At 41.6% G+C, this 16995-nt stretch overlaps 1 protein-coding gene across 3 annotated transcripts in view; it reads right to left on the bottom strand.

Annotated features, from left to right (window-relative positions):
* MCF2 (MCF.2 cell line derived transforming sequence) overlaps positions 1–16995 on the bottom strand; it is a 56716-nt gene that overhangs the window by 5552 nt on the left and 34169 nt on the right. For 2 of the 3 annotated variants that reach the window (XM_035541747.2, XM_050713401.1), the window contains 17 exons: positions 15825–16016; positions 15503–15674; positions 12486–12574; positions 11816–11904; positions 11514–11580; positions 9519–9634; positions 9335–9404; positions 8870–8962; positions 8459–8551; positions 7772–7897; positions 6714–6935; positions 3027–3119; positions 1965–2043; positions 1368–1431; positions 1003–1109; positions 814–926; positions 422–534 (listed from right to left, as the gene is read on the bottom strand). In XM_035541747.2, the coding sequence (XP_035397640.1) occupies positions 422–534; positions 814–926; positions 1003–1109; positions 1368–1431; positions 1965–2043; positions 3027–3119; positions 6714–6935; positions 7772–7897; positions 8459–8551; positions 8870–8962; positions 9335–9404; positions 9519–9634; positions 11514–11580; positions 11816–11904; positions 12486–12574; positions 15503–15674; positions 15825–16016 (1898 nt within the window). The remainder of the gene's footprint in view (positions 1–421; positions 535–813; positions 927–1002; positions 1110–1367; positions 1432–1964; positions 2044–3026; positions 3120–6713; positions 6936–7771; positions 7898–8458; positions 8552–8869; positions 8963–9334; positions 9405–9518; positions 9635–11513; positions 11581–11815; positions 11905–12485; positions 12575–15502; positions 15675–15824; positions 16017–16995) is intronic. The other variant, XM_035541748.2, reaches the window with a different exon arrangement.

Raw genomic sequence — 16995 nt, forward strand, 5'->3', positions numbered from 1 at the left:
AGTTAGCACTGGTTCGATACAGCCATTTGAGGGAAGAAATTGTCTCATAATTACTCAATATTGCTATTAATAAACCCAGATGAACAAAGCCAACAGCTGAGCTGGGGAAGGCAGCAAGTGGGCAAAGAGTTCTCACTCAAACCATCATTTTGAGCTAGAAGAGCATGACCGGGGTTGTTAAGAAGTTAATACAACAAGGCTCACCCAGACACCCATGGCAAGGGAAGTCTAGACATGTTTTCCAAGGCTAAACCGGTGTGTATGGCCTCTAGCCTTGGCAAGGGAATGAATTCTCTAGCTTTCTGGAATAGACTGAAACCTAATCAGAAGCTGCAAGGAGTATACAATCAGGCAGGCGAGGCTGCATGGCACTGCCTTCCAGGCTCGCAGAGATAAGGCAAAGTAGTCCTAAAATACCTACCACTGTCCCTCACCATCTTCATGCAAAAGCTGGATTTCATCCCCGTTTTTCACCAGCAGGTCCTCTGATCCTCTCTTCTTGCAGTCTGCAAGAGCTTTATATTTTCCTGGAGACTGTGGTAGAAAGAAAAAATTATCTTACTGAGCTACATTTGATATCATGCAGCTATTATTTCTGACTGCCGCAGGGAACAAGATAGAGCACTAACAGCTACCTTAATTAAAATTATTTCAAGAAACTGTGTCTGAGACATCTCCTCATTCCCCAAATTGAGATATGGAAAAACTGAGACATGGAGAAGATACACCCATTATCCAGTGAAGCTCAGCAAAGCAAAACAACCAAAACCAGCAGCACCTCCAGCTTTGGTGCTACTGCACTTCTGTACTAACCAGCTGGTTCCCCTCCTCCTCCTCGGTGTCCGAGCAATTGGACAGGTACTGGTTACCGGACCACTCCTCTAGCCCCTCACAGATTTCCAGGGACTGTGACATTCCTGGCCAGCCTGCAAGATAGCATGCAGCTCAGGTTGGGGTACCCCAGAGCCTGCAAAGCACCCCAAAGGAAGGGGGATGCCATACTTCTGTGGGGCTTGCTCTGGGGAGACAGGAGCACGCTGTCCAGTGGCACCGGGCTGGTGCGCTCCGAGTCATTCTCTTCTGAGCTTATGGAGGCTCTCTGCTGCTTTCTGAAAGGTTAAAAAAATAAAAAGTAGAATGCATCTATCTTAGTTCTAACTTATAAATTAAATCAAACTCCATGAGGCTTTGTAGAACAGGATTATAAATAAAAATAGTACTTTCTAATATATGCTTTTATAAATGTAAAGGATCTTAGTGACCAGTTTTGATTTTTTAGGGTACGTGAAAACAAGCTGCAGCTCAGGTCACGCTGCCCAGCAAGTGCTCCATGGTGCTGCCCGCCTGAGGCCATTTCTGGGACTCACCCGTCACTCAGCTGGGAGGAGAGGTGGAGCTGGTCCGTGCATGAGCCCGGTTGCTGCTTCTCCACTGCAGGGAGGTCAGACACCAGTTTAACATCTTTTTTTTATTAGCAGCCATCACACTCGAAGCATTATTTTAAAAGCAAGACCTTTTGCAAAACTCTAGTTATTATTGTTTAGAGAGAACCAGACCTAGACACTATTGCAAAGCACAGACTGACTTATGATTAAGATGGTATGTTAGCACAAATCCAATAGCAAGCATGCCACTGAAGTCTATGGGACTATAATATGCTTAAAACAAGGCACCTGCTATGTATCTTGTTGAATTAAGCGTATGAGAACAAATGTGAAATAACCTCCCACGGTAACGACAAAAAAACATACTTCTGTAACTCATTTCTACGCGAGTACCTGGCCTTTACAGCTCTAACTTATGTTATTTCCCTGTAATATAAGGCCTCACTCCAGTATTCTGCTACTAGGCTTCTTCTGAAAATCAATTCTCTGGTGAGAATTAGTGGATTTGAAGATTAGTAATGTGAAAATAGGAAAGGTCTGCTGCAGAGTGAATGCCACAGAGAAATTGGTCAAATGTACCTTTTATAAGCTCCTGCTGCTTGAACAAAATTTTTCTTATTTCATTTAACCACGCCATCTTCAGATCTACTGTTTGGGCCTGGAAAAAGAGAAAATTGTCTGAATTTTGAATTATGAATCACCATTATATTGTATGAATAGAATCTTACTTTTCAATGCTGCAACTATCTGAAATCTTCTTTCATCCAAAGCCACCATTAAATTTAAAACACTCTCAATCTTTAAAAATTGATGACCCCCACTACATCCAGGCAACACTGTGAAAATGGTGGAGACATCACTACAACACAAGAAGTGCAGGCAAAAGCACATTTGAGCTTGTATCTTGTCTCTTCTTAAAAACACCCAAAGGGGCAGACCTGCCTTTTGAATATATGTATACTCTGCTACATACATCTGCTTTATGAATTTAAGTTGGCTACTGTGTTGTAACATGGAGGAAAAAAAACTGGGCAGAAGACTAATTCAAAAAAAGTCAACCACCAATATTTTCACAACAGGTTTCCTGTGAACACCTCATTAGGCAAACGTTTCACCTTCATAAATTTCTATTCAAAATGCTACAAAAGGGGAAAAAATAAACAGAAAGAAATTAGGCCAATCAGGCTCCTATTTTGTAGATGAGTTGAAATACTACTGGAAATAGCACCACAGAGGCCATGCTTTCGCTCTGGGAGCAGTTCTGACATCTAATTGTAGTGGAGCATGTGGTTGTGTTCATTAAAGAATGAGGCCCATTTCCCAGCTCAATTCATGTAAGCTGTTAAGCACAGTAAAATGTTTTTTTTTCAACTACTGGCCTATTTGAGATTTCATCTGGAATAAAAGGCTCTATTTCCAAGGAGCAATTCTGTCTCCACTTCAAGATAACTTTTACAGTCCTGGCTTGGACACTAAGGGGCAGCTACTGGGACAGCTCTGTACATGCAGGCATGGTGAAAAAGGAAGAAGAAATACAAGGTAAACATTTGATAGTCTTAAATCCCATAAAGATCAAAGAGAGATGTTTCCATAACATTATTACAAGGATGCACAAATATTCAGATTCTTGAAACTACAAACCTGCACAACGTATACTTCTTCTCGTCCACTATACCAGATTTCAAATTTTCGATGATCGCCTTTCACATTCTCAGTTATTCCAACTGCATTCATCTGCAAAGAAAAACGAACAAAAAAATTACACATGCTACAAATCTCTCCCTCTTACTTATGAATCCAGACATCTTGCAACATGTTAAACAAACCTATTTTCATCCAATTTAACATATTTCATCAACTTAATTTCAGTAGCAACTCAAAGTCATTATCTGACTTATTCCCCCCCGACGTTCCATCAGCTTGCTGTATTTGCAAAGGCTTTCTTTTATCATCCAATAAACCTGAGGGGGCTTTTCATTCAGGAATCCATGGAACTGGAAAGACATGTCATACCTCTTTCAGCATAAAATTTCTCAGATGAGGTATATGAAGCTTTATAAACACATGGTGCATTATTTTTCTACATACTTTATTTGTGCCACATTATTCTTTATTTACTTGCTGAATTCAGTATTTCATTCTTTCATCTATCTTTAAAAACCGTATGTGAAGCCTTTAGCTCCTTCAGGAATTTCAGTTCAATGTCTTTTGATCTCTGACCTTTCAATGTAGTTGACACATTATTCCCAGGTTTTCTAAAGAAGGATTAATTTTTGGATATCCAGACTGAGCTGCCATAAATCTGGCATTGAGGAAGCACGCAGATTTCAAGCTAGATGTGGCTGAATGCTGCTGTATGTAGATACCCATTATCACAGCCCACTTTTGATAATTTGGATGGAAGTGCCAAAGGCACAAACAATTCAAGACCTGCACAATGTGACCCAACTGAAACAGTAGTTCAGACTATGACTAGAGACCAAGAAATTCTTCGGTAACAGGAGACCTCTGACCCATCTGCTAAGCATGCCATGCATTTACTGCCCTGTTGGCTTTGTAAGCCGAAAAATACTTTAATTCCCAATATTGCATAAACCCTCTTCTCGTTTAAAGCATAGTTTGCTAGCAATTTATCACTGATTAACAGATGGTCTAAAAAAAGCTAAGTATACCACTCAAATGTTTTAAAACAAATCTGATAATAATGGTATCATATATCACAAATTATTCACCCAGACTGTATTAGGTAAATCCAGTATAAATACAAATAAAGCCTTAGAAAGAACATCTGCTAAACACTGCTGTTCCTGTTTGTTAATGTGCATACTCAGAGCTTTTTGTCTGAAAGGCTAGAACATCAGATGGGCTCACCTAGGCAAACTCTTTGTTCCTACTTACTTTTTCAAATGCTGGTACCCATTTTTAGTGACTATGAACAGCCTCAGGAAAAAGGAAGCAAGTTGCTAATTCACTTTCCTGGTTTCTTCACTGGTATAAATAACAGAGCTCTTCTGAACTTGTGAGAAGCTTTTGCCTCCAGATTTATAAAGGAAGGGCACTGAATAGCAATCAGTATTTCCTTGTCCCTCTTTGCCTTGCAGCTCTCTCTCTCAATCCAGTCCTGTACAGTCAGGTTTCACAGAAGTCTAGAGATCTGCACTGATGCTCAGGACTGAGATTGATTGCAAGAGTGTGATTAAAGCCAGAGACTGTTCACACTTTTACAGTTTTCCACATATCCACTCATATTTTAAAATGAATATGTTAAAACCTGCAGAATGGTCTTGTTATGAGAGTATGAAATTTTTGGAAAATTTTGGCCTCTGCAGTATAGTGCTATAAGGCTGCAGAAAGCCAGATCGGGCTCTATTCTGACTTTAAGAAAATGCAATACTAAGATGTTGAAAGGGCACCCTAGAGAGCACCTTATCCAGATGCTGCAATTTCCAGTTCTGTGCAGCTCTTCTGGCTTGGTGATTCATACGCTGCCTGCTGTAAAAGCGCCCAGGCATCAAGATATTAGAAATTTCAGATTATCTACCTCAAGGATGTGAAGGAAAGTGCCAGGAATAGATATATTTAAGGTCTGTCCATTCATGTTGGTGTATTTTAGAGTTCTTTTTCCTCCCCCGAGCAGGATTTACTGTCCCTTCAGCTGTGGTTCACTGCAATGCAGATTGAGGTGGGTTAGAGCTTAAAGCTCTGGGATGGCGTTCATCTGCATCAGCTTCCACTGTGACAAAAGGCAGACCGATCTACTTTGCACTGTAGTGAGTTATGAACCTGCACGTTCTAAGTTAGTGAATCTCAGCTGAAGAGATATTTGCTTCTGGCTATTTTATATAGCATGTAAAATGCTATCCTGGGATTTTTTGTTTGTTTGCATGCTTGTTTTGGGGGAAGTTTTTGTTGTTGTTTTTTACAGATGGCCAGCTACACAACTTCCATGAAACAGCTTTATTTCATGCTGAATCTCTGCTAAACATTCTTGCAATTAAAAATAATTCCCTGATACTATTACCAATCAAACAAATGTCAAGGTCCAAAAACATGACTTTGCCCTCAGGTCAGCAATTCTGAAAATGTACGTGTGGGGGGATGTAATCTTGCAGCATCCATGTGTTCTCTAACCCCAACTTCTCAGCTTGGCAACCCAAACAGCTGGAAAATGAGCCCTCCCTAGACAAACACTGGCCAAATCACCTGGACTCTTGAACGTGTGATTTTCTCCTCTGAGCTGGTTTCTCCATGCCACCTCTTCAGTTCTTTCAAAAGTGTGTATGGCAAAACAAGTACTACAGGGAAAGCAAGCTCCCCAGAAAGAAAATGATGCTGTTTGGAAAAAACATTTAAGTACCTAAACATATGGCCTGGGATTTGTTTTTAATACACAATTTGCGATGTGCACTGGACCTGAACAGACTTACCTACTATAACACCTTTGAAGGTGTTTGACTACTCCTAGCATCTCTCTCCCCAGACTCCATGGAGGTCAGGGGACCCGCAGCATTTGGGCCTGAAGGCTCAGCCTCTGAATGCCCACTTTCCCACTCTCTCATATACCTACATTGTTCTTTTATTTATCAAGAAAAATAAGGCAGAGTACTGAGACAAAATGCTCATGTTAGAAGGGCTCATCACACACAATATGCCAAAAGGTCTCTTTCAGAGGAGCAGTTTGGGATTTTTATTGATAACAGTTGGCATTTATAGGCTTGGGACAGTTTTTTATGTCGCTCATATTTTGCCAGAGGCTATCCTCTTTGTCTAATAATTGTACTTTTAGCTGCAGCTAGGGCCTGCTGAAGGAGAAGGGTGTGGAAGAGGAAGATGAGTGATCCCCATCCTCCTGGCTGGGGGACAGGGCTCAGCAGCAGCCAGGCTCCTGCTGGCTGTGCAAGAGGAGGATGCCAGCCCAAGCGGCCTCCTTGGAGACTGGGGGTATGAGGTGCCCCCTTACTCTCTCAGACGGCTGGGGATGATGTCAGGGTCCCCCAGTTTCCTGCCCTCACCCCCAGACCTGGTGAGTGGAGTAGGGGAGGGAGAAAGGCACATTCCCGTCCCTCGGACTTGCCCATAGCACTGCTTCCCTTGCAGATGCCATCACATATCCCATTCTGAGCCTATGTGCTCCCCAGCTGCTGCTTCAGCTACAAGAGTCCTCACAACTCCTTATAACCACCAGCCTTTCAAGTCACTTCCATCTGGGGCAATATAGTCCTTTGCAGAATAAACCAAACGCTGTGTTAGTGAAAAAATACTTTCTGGGTTCACAAAGTTACCAGCTTACAACACACATAGCCATGGTCCCAACGAGAAAGTCCTTACTTTCAAAAAATGCTTAAAACTGTAAGATGAAGTTTTATCATATCCATCTCCATGATCCTCTCGCTTCTTGCAGAAGACCAAAGCTTTCTCGTACAGGAAGAGATGCCTCTGCATTGGCTTGAACCTGGCAAGATCCTTCATTTTTGTTGGACCTTTTCGATGTCCCGTCCAAACACTGAAAGATCCTTGCATTAATACTTTTCCTAGTTCACTCAAGTCGCCCTGGTGAAAATATGAAAAAAAAAAAAAAAAAAAAAAAAGACAACAATTAGAACATTAGAGGATTGTCCAAGCAATGAAGGGCAATGGGGCCAGCCCTGTTCCAAGGCATACCACTCTAAGAATAGGTCTTCCTGGAAGGATCAGATGATCTTTTGGGAGTAGTGGTGTGGTGCCAGGGGGAAAGAAGAGGTCCCAGACACAGGCCTACAGTTAGTCTTTGCAAAGAAATACAAGTCAATAATTGAAAGAACCAGGAAGCTAAGAAAACTTGGCAGTTCCTACAGAAGTCCAGGTCAAGAGCTCTGGATAAACTAATTTTGTGGGAGAGGACAGATGAGAGTTGGGCCTAAACAAAGGTCTTGGAGAATGGGAAGACAAGGGCTCTTCAAGGAGGACAGGACTGGGACCGGCAGCTTAGCCATACCCTTGTCCTTCTTTGAAGCTCTAGGGAAGACAATCACCTCAATGGCTAAGGATCAACATCAGCCTCAGGGAGTATTTAATTAAATGTTGATTGAATGAGAAATGCTATGAAGATACCCTGGCTAAATCACAAGGTAAGCCATTAGAGAACTAAGGTGGATGATGGAAAAATGCTCTCAGGAACCACAAGGTGGCAAGTGTGGGCACCATGCAACTCCATGTGTTGTTTGGATGTAAACAGTTTCCAAAATCCTGAAATCAAATGAAAGACTGTCACCTGTAAGAGCTTCCTGATGCTATTCACTTTGTAACTGTTCTAAAGTAGTTTTTAGCTCATACATTCTGGGACACTATCCACTTCCAGTACATCATCCAGCATTGTACAAGGTTTCTTATTACCCAAATCTACTCACATCATATCCTGTTATTGAAATCTGATGCATAGAGTCATTGACTGACTTTAGCAAATCCAACATTGCAACCAGAGCTTCTTGAAGTTCCTGAACTCCATCACAGCTCGTGCTGTACTTTAGCAACTCCTGAAAATAGAAATGCAAGAGCACATGTTTGCACTTGAACAAAGCACACGTTTTTCCATCTCACACGAAGTTTCCAATGCCCAAGAGCAAGCTGCACTCCCTGAGTTTCTTTTTTCATATGTCACCAGAAAGACTCATTCTAAACAACAGTCAGTATGAGGTGTGGAACATATCTATGAGGGAGGTGAAGGGGGACAAGGATGAATGCATTAAAGATTATGGGCATTGCAACAACCCAAGCAGGAGACACATTGGTATAGTGTATTTCATTCATCATGTTCTTACAATCATCTCTGGTTCATTTTTCTTACAAATGCTTCTGCCATTCTGCATCTCTGAACAGATTCAGTCCTTCTCCCCATGAAAACGACTTGTTAAAAGCACACATTCCTTTTTCAGGTATGCGAATTTTCATGCTCCCTGAATGTCACAATGGAGGGCCAAGTTACACAATATTTAATCTAAGGATTGGTGCTGATTTACAGGTAACCTTTAATTGAAAAATAAAATGGAAAATAAATCTATCTCCCAACGTCTTTTCACAAGCAACTTATGGAATACCTTCAGAAGTAACTGGTATTTTGTCAGGCGCTGCACTGGCTTGAGCAAATAGGAATCCAACCCGAGTTTGTGCTCTAATTTTCTTTGGCACTCCTGGAACAAAGGATTCAGATTAAGTAAGTCAGGTGCTAACTGTAAGTACTTATTCCAACAGCATGAGGGATATAGATCGAGGACTTCAAAGATTTCATGTCAAAATGTCCTAAAGAAATTTCATAAAAATATGTAAAATAATATAATGAATGGTTGTGCTTTAAATTGTTTGTGTACAAGAAACTCCAACTGCTATTTTTGTCAGGCTTCCATGCAATGGTAAACAGAATATGCTGCAAAAACAGTGGAATGCTGAGGACAGTGTTTAGGACAAATGTCCCAGGATGATGCCTGTCTTGATAGGAACCAACAGCTCACCTGGAAGAAGGTGCTTTCAGAGCACTGCCTCCACAGGGACTCCGACCGGGGCTTGTTCTGACAGTATTTCTCATACATCTGAAAATCCTCTCGCTGTAAGGAAAACCAAAATGCAAGTTAGAGACAGGCATGCAAATCTGCCAGGCAGCTAAAGAGGGTGAGCACCCAAACTGTAAATTTGCTTTTCTCTCTGCTGCCAACTGTAACATCCAAAAGTCACAGAGATTGGGTAAAAGAACCACTGCTGGGAACCAGAAGGCTCCTCACAGCAAACCACGGTGTAGCCATGACTGCTGCTTTCCCCCATCTGCTGCTGTCCACACAGTTGCATTCCCTGCCTTGCTGTTGGTATTACATATCAAAAGCACCTCACTCAACTGACACAACTGAGATGTTGCAGAGTGCAAAGCACAGCAGAAACATTGGCCTTAAAGTCTGCCTTATATGTGAAAATGAGTCACCAACCCTGTCTAGGAAACAAAATCCCACTCTCTCGGGTGCTCCCAGGCAGCTTTCCAAACTGTGCAGGAAAATTCTGCAAGAGACAGGGGAAGAGACAAAACGCAGCTGTGAGCAAGGTACTACTTGAGTATTTAATCATTATAGGAAATCAGTGTGGCAAAGATGGGGAACGGAGCCAGCATCATACTTGTTGTGGAAGTCATATATCTCAGGCATGTTTCCAAAAAGGACATCCTTCCTGTTCCTCAACACGGGAGGCAAGAGAATGACCATGGCAGGGTTGTCCATCTCTGCTCTGTAGCCCTGCAGGAGGCAAAAGGGGTTCATCACTACATTTTTAAGGCCTTAGATTAGAATCTACTCGAAGGCAGATGAAAAATGGATGTGAGCAGACTTTCAGTAAAATATACTTTGTTTCAAATTTCAACATCCCTTTTATTTCTGTTTGTTGTTGTTTGTTTTGTTTTGTTTTGTTTGTTTGTCTCTCTAAATGCCTGTCTTTTAGCACATCACCCCTCAGTCCATTGGCATCTGGGGCTGTGGACCAGCAGGGGAAGGGCTCCCACAGGGTGGGCAAACACCACAGAGATGCTCTCTGTTCACAAAAGGCAAACTGTAGCCACTTTCTGCTCACTACAGCCTGACTGCGGGAGAGGTCCTGAAGGAATACTTGTCTGTGTTAAATGCTTCTGCTGTTATGACCATGGGACACAAGTGGTATCTTGTTTGTACAGAATGTGCAGTTACAGACACTCTCAGGAGACCTGGTTTACAAGGTGATTTGTTACAAAGCAGAGATGGCTTGAGATCCTACACGAAAATCAATGAGCTTTTTGCTTCAGCACAAGACACACTGAACACCAGGATCTCACTGTTCTTTGATTCTTGCTGCCTCAGGATTCCTGTCCTCTCGCTCCACCTGCCTCTTGAAATCACAGCCCCCGCTATGTACCAGGGAAGAGTTGTAAGGGACATTATTACACTACGTACTGCTGGGTGGAACTGGGAAACAATGCAAAGCTCCCTGCAGGAAAATCACATTACTACACCAATGCAAAAACAGTTACCAGATGTGGTAAATATCCTAAATGTAGAACAGGAGGGAGGCAGAGCCAGAGCTCAGGACTGTCTCTGCAAAGAAAACATCAAAAAGCTATTGGCTCCAGCTCAGGCAGATAATGCTAGTCACCAAGTGCTGCACAAAAGCGAGGTCAATTTCACACAAGTAGCGTATGTTTGCAAAAATGTATTTAGTATGTACAGCGTATCCTCTTCGGCTTTTCTAATTAATCTCTTATACTAATTACGGTTGGAATCAGTATTCCCTCTACTAAGCAGGCATTCTGCAGTTGATTAAGGGTGCAGTAGAAGATAAGTATCTGGAAAAGTAGTCATTTATATTTAACCACTGCAATGAGGCTTCACTCTTTAAAGGAAATGCTATCTTCAGAAAAGTTAAGTCTACCTGTAAATTTTTTTTCTATCTGGACTTGATAAACACAGCAATAAATCTGCATACCTGCCAACTGCTTTATCACATCAAGTGTGGTTTAACAAAATAAAAAACAATCAGTGCAGGGCAATTACATGCAATTACCTGCAGTTGAACAGATTTACATGTTGTTTGCTCTTGAGTCAAAGGAATGTACGGGGGAAGAGGTAATTAACAGAGATTTGTTTTGGTCATCAGCAAGTGTCATTGTGGAATACAGTACAAGTGTCTAAAATGGCAGTACAAGAAATTATAATCTGGTTTCTAAACTAAGAAATGTGCTTTATACATTCTCAAACCTCACAGCATTGAGAAAAAAACCTTTCAAAAATACAACTTTCTTTCTTTTGTCTCCAAAAGGCAAAAGAAATCAGGGAGCAGTTAAAAATACCAGCTTTTTGTACATTTTTACAAGCACTGATAAAACTAATTACCAGTGCATTTGTGTACAAACAGAAGGCTTCTTCCTCATTTTAGATGAAAAGTTCATCCTGACACCAACTGTTCCTGCAGATGCCTCCAACTCAGACATAAAAGGGAGAAAACTTGAAAATTCATGACTGGCTGGGGATCTGACAGTTTGGTAGAAACCTGTCCCATCACATTTTTGCTTAGTATGACAGAGTGGCAGGTGCCCTTTTGTACAAATCACCAGGGAACAGTAGTGAGCAATCTGAAGAAGTCACTCACCGTCAGAACAGTGAATAGCTCCTCTACATAAACTCTCTCCGTTTCTATAAGCTCATTTATGACATGGCTATAGCAAAGAAAAAAATAGAAGTATATTATTTCTATGTCTGTAAAAAAAAAAAAAGCACAAGCAATCTGCAGTTAAACAAGCCCAAAACGTACTGTGATCTCATTAACAACCAATGTGGGGACGACAGAATAGGCAAACGGGCAAGAGGTGACATCCAGGACCAGATGGATGGTGTATGAGCTGGCCACAAATAGCCATAATTTTGAGTGACTTAAACAGGGTGAAAGCTTACCCTTTTAGTATATCTAAGTTGTCATCACTGTCTGAAATAAACGATTGTAAAGAATTCCTTTTTTCCTGATAGTCATGCATTACTTCAATCTGGAAAAGAAATGGGATAAAAGAAATGGGATGCACTAGAAAAAGCATCAGAGGAGTCACTGCAGGGGCAGGATGAGCCCAGCCCTTGATGTATAGGAACTTCGAGGGGGAAGGATGAAATACACTGCATTTTAAGAAATCCTTTGTGCCACAGAACTTTAAAAGGGCATAGCCTATATTGGGTAGCCAAATATTCCTAGAAATTACTCTGCTACATAAAATCTGGACATACTGGCAACATTCATTCATGCAGAGACCAGGGAACAGTTTCCACAGGGGAAGTATTTGCATATGTGGAGTTTTCCAAACAGACATCACTGTTATGCAAATGCAGGCAATAACACACAGGAGATCAGTATCTGTGACTAGGCAAAACAATCCAAGATAGATCTGAGATGCTGGACAAATCAAAATAAACCACGCGGATATGAAAGTGTAAATATTATTTAAAAAACAAACAAAAAATAATATTAAGGAAAAAAAAACACCTTCAAATCCAAAGTGTAAGCTCAATTTTTAGAAGGATTTCAACTGGGATCTTAATCTATAAAACTCATTCAGATTTCACTAATAATTTTTACCTTGCGAGAACTTGGAGTTTTTCTTGATGTTTTCTTCCCAGGAAGAGAGAGGTCAAAGGAAAATTTCAAACTGGAATTAAAATCCACACCTTGGGTAGAGAAAATAAGAATTCCGTAATGTACTTTTATAGTGATGGAGATGGTTCAGAGAGAAACTAATAAGTCACAAAGGAAAATGGGATACATTTTAGGAACGAATGATTAGTTAGCTAATACTACAAGCAAAGTGACGAGGCAAAGGGAATCTCAAACAACAATACTGAATACCAAATAACACAGGTCACATGGATGGACATAAAGGCCATAAAGTAAAATCTAATCAGAAGAAACAAACTGTACATTTTTCCCAAAAGGGAACACTGTAATCAACATCTAACAAAGTCTGCGAAGCTTTTGCGAGTGACAGAGAATGATAAAATCAAATCAACTAGCAGAATACCACCTACTGGGATACTGTATTAAAGCCCTTTTATTAACAGAGGATGAGATGGTATAAACTGTTTGAACAGTGCTGACGCAGAAGAGCCACATTTGTAAAGCAATGAGCAAAAGATGCAGTGAAAGAAATGCACACAGCGTAACGCAAACTGCAGTGGAGAGCAGGCACCCCAACTTCAGATTGTGCTGGTTAAATACAAACCATTACGTATCATCACACCAACGGGGACTTAAAACCCCACTTGTGAGCACGCTGAATGCTCAAGGAGCGGACCGCTGGAGAGCGAGTCGGAGATGTGCGTGGGATGTGTCCCACCACAGACCCAAAGACCCAAAAGAAGCCTGGATTTGCCAGCGGTCCTCCTGGGAGACACCCACTGGGAGCACGGATAAACAGGGCAGATGAGAGAGCCATCAGCTGCAGCTCTGTTTGGCTGGCTGGGGAGCTCCTCCTGCAACAGAGGGACTTTACTACAGCGCTCAGGCTTTGCTGCAGCCTGCTGTACTGCTGCCACACACCTCACTATGTTTTATGGCTCGGGGTGGGGTGGGTTTATTTCCTACCCCCAGAAAAAAACAGGTTTCAAACTTAGAACCACACTTATCAGCTAGGGCTTCAAATCCATGGCAAACATGAAAGAGTAGGTGTCTGTCTTCAGACAAAAAAAAAAAAAAAAGAATAAAAAGAAAGGAAAAGAGGGCAAAAGTAACGTGCTCAGAGGTGGTTTGGTTTCAATCCACACCATAAAACCCACACATCTCAAAGCACTCCCGGCGGAGCCCAGCATGCATCTTTGACACTGCACATCACACCAGCAGGACTGCAGCCTTTTGATGATCTGTGTCAAACGGAGGAGGCCTTATTAAAAAGCTCTCTTGGCATGATCTATGCAGAGAAGGGCCTTTTGTCTTTCCCCTCTTGCTGGCTATGCTCATTTCAACATATTTGATCACGTCTTTCAGAAATACGATTAATGGAGGATACCTGTGTTTTGCAGGTGATTGAGTGTCTTTGCTAAAAAAGCATGCGTTGCATAAAGGTGCATCAAATAAGATCAGCCAAGTAACGATGGCCTCACAGCATCCCATGGAGGTGGCCATCCATTTACCCCTAATATTTAAATCACGGATTCCTCCTTAATACTTTCTTGTGTTTAGAAAGCTGAAAAAGTTCTGTTAGGGCAACATTTTAGTTTAAAGACTTGGAACTTTTTTCCTGTTTGAAAGGGGTTCAGAGGGCAGGGAATGTGGTACTGGCTTGGGAAAAAGAAAATCTGAGATTTATTTGCTGCACTGACCTGTGCTCCATCCCACTCCATCTAGCTTTGTTTCCAGCCCTCCACCAGCATGGTTATTTACCTTAGCAGCTCCCTGAATTGGAACCACTTTCACTATTTTCATAGCACCTAATATCCACCATAACCAATATTTATTAATTCATCATAAACATATTTGTATTAAAGCAAATCACCAGTGTTTAATTGTTTTATGCAGTCAGAACACCTAATTTAATGTCCCCAAATAACTTATCGTATCCCTGATTTAAAATGTGAACATTACTTTAAAATACTTCTGAATTCTGATACATACAGGGCTGTTAAGGATGGAGGTTTTGATGTTATCAATTAAATCTAACATTGTGCCACATCCCATTAACAAAATCAAGGCAGAACATTCGGTGACATCAGTTCAATCAGAATTGGTACCTTTATGGGTATTAATTATTCCATAATTGAGATTTAAGGAAGACATTCTCAAAGAATCAAAGGGAGTTAAGCATCCAGCTTCTCATTTATGTTCATGAGATTTGAGCTTCTCATTTCTCCAGGCTCCTTTGCAAACGTCAGTCTAATTTTATGTCAGTTCCAGCTCAAGACAATTATGGAGATTGTCACTGAGAACAGGTATACAAATAGGCTTTAGGCTACAGAATAGGCTGAAGAATTCATACCACTTTTTGTCTTTTTGTCCTGCAGTACTAATTCCCCAGTTCATACCAGTAAGATGCTCAGAAAGCAGGAGATGCACTGCTTACAGCTGCCTTTTTTCACTGAGTAGAAAGTGAAAACAAATACCAAGCAACCAGTCCCCCTGAGCCAACGTGAGCTGCAAAATGTGCATCACGCATTTCTACACATGGAGCGCAAAAAACATTGCATTCATTTTATCCACTCATCTTTCTCCTTTCTGCGTGGTCATCTCATAAAAAAAAAGAAAATATCCTAAGAATTTTGGAAGCTCTGATACTTCACAGTTTGGAAAAACAAGCAGCACCTGAGAAACCGCTCAAGCCCTTCTCGTAGCTAGGAAGTGCAAACAAAGCTAGCACAACAGCACAGAGCGGCTCATGACCAACTAGCCCATGCATTCAATATTTGGGTTCCACATCTCATTCCTCACACAGAAATGGGAAGCTAAACACAAAAATTGGAAAGATAATAAACCATCTCATACATTTGTGATTGCACAACTCTGCATCAGCCAGAGCAAGGGCTGGTTGGCTTATCAAGTTGCGTTACTCTTCCTGGCTGAAAGCAAAATTACTATCTGAAAACACCATAAACTTAAAGATATTTTACCATGTTTAGGAGAGAATAATGGTGATTTTGATCGTGGAGGATTTTCTGGCCGAGGGGCTACTAACTGGACGGGACGCACGTGTTTATCCAACAGCTTCTTGAAGCAAGACTGCCGATTCTCAAACATGCTTCGAACATTTTCAAGCTTGACCTGCACTGACTGTATCTGGCACTGTAGAGTGAAAAAGACTTCTGTGATCACATAACTACCGTTATTATGCACTTTGACCCAAAACATAGAACTATAAAACTGACAACACCACAGCACAGTCTGATCTTACTTTTTACTTGTGTAATGAGGAATCTGGGGGGGGTTGCCTACCTTTAATTCAGGTGTTAAGACTGACTCGAAGTCATATTGTAGTGCTTGGGGATCATAGTTTAAGTATGGTGAAGAGCTTTCAAGAAATCTTTCTATGTCCTGGAGAGCTTTCTGAGCACCTTCTTTAGACTGGCACTTGTCCATCTGCTGGTTGGCGAGCAGGTAGGCACCCTCATCACAGCACTGCAGGGCCTGGGGGCAAACACAGGGAGTGAGACTGTGAGCCCCTACTAAATCAAGGTACTCGTGACAAATATCATTTACTGGATCTCCATCTTCAACGTGGAGCTAATCAGTACTCATAAAAACCTAAGCAGCTATTGCATTTTGATGAGGAAGAAAGACCATGCTGTTTTTTTCTGAAGGGTGGCTGCACACCTGAACTGTGAGGAATAATCAAAATCATTCACATTTAAAAGAAAAAATAGGGATTTTAAACTGGTCTACAGTTCTACGTGTAATGTAACTGTGGTGGTGTGTGTGGGAGTTCAGCTGCCTAGCAAGGTAAAACCACCACAGTAACACACGCAGGTACCAGATGAATGCCAGGCTTGGGGTTCGGCCAGCCCTCGCACAGTGGCACACACTGGTGTGAGAAGATGCTGCAGTCAGGAACTACAGAGGACTCCCAGTGCAAGGGTTGTTAGCGGGCAGGCAGCAGGAACCACACTGTGCTCCAGCAGGGCCCATGAACTGACCACCAGCACCAACTGGGAGCGCAAGGAGCCCAGGAGAGGACACCGCCTGCGGCAGAGAGGCTGCCAACAAATCCCTGCAGATTAATGCAACGTCGAAGTGAAGAACACAGGGAAAAAACAAGTTCCTTAATCACCCTAAACAGTGAAATGGAACAGGGTCAAACTTCGCTGCTTCTCTCGGTGGCCTTAAGCATACTACAGCTGTGTGCCTTCTGGCCTAATTAGCATTAATTTCCTTAAATGAATTTTTTATGCTGATTAAGATATCAAAGAGTGCTGGAGCCACATGACTCCACTTCCACACTAGTAGACAGCAGCTGCGCTTATCTACCTATCTGTCATCTTAGTTCACAGTCAGCTGTGTTCATTCTTAATAAATTGCTAATAAAAAAGGGATAGTTTATCTGAAAACATTACCTCTATTGCACTGGGTATGGAAACCTTGAAAGTCAATTTATACATCAATGTTCCAT

The sequence above is a fragment of the Cygnus atratus genome, chromosome 13 (assembly GCF_013377495.2).
Source record: "Cygnus atratus isolate AKBS03 ecotype Queensland, Australia chromosome 13, CAtr_DNAZoo_HiC_assembly, whole genome shotgun sequence".
In the NCBI taxonomy this organism is placed as follows: domain Eukaryota; kingdom Metazoa; phylum Chordata; class Aves; order Anseriformes; family Anatidae; genus Cygnus; species Cygnus atratus.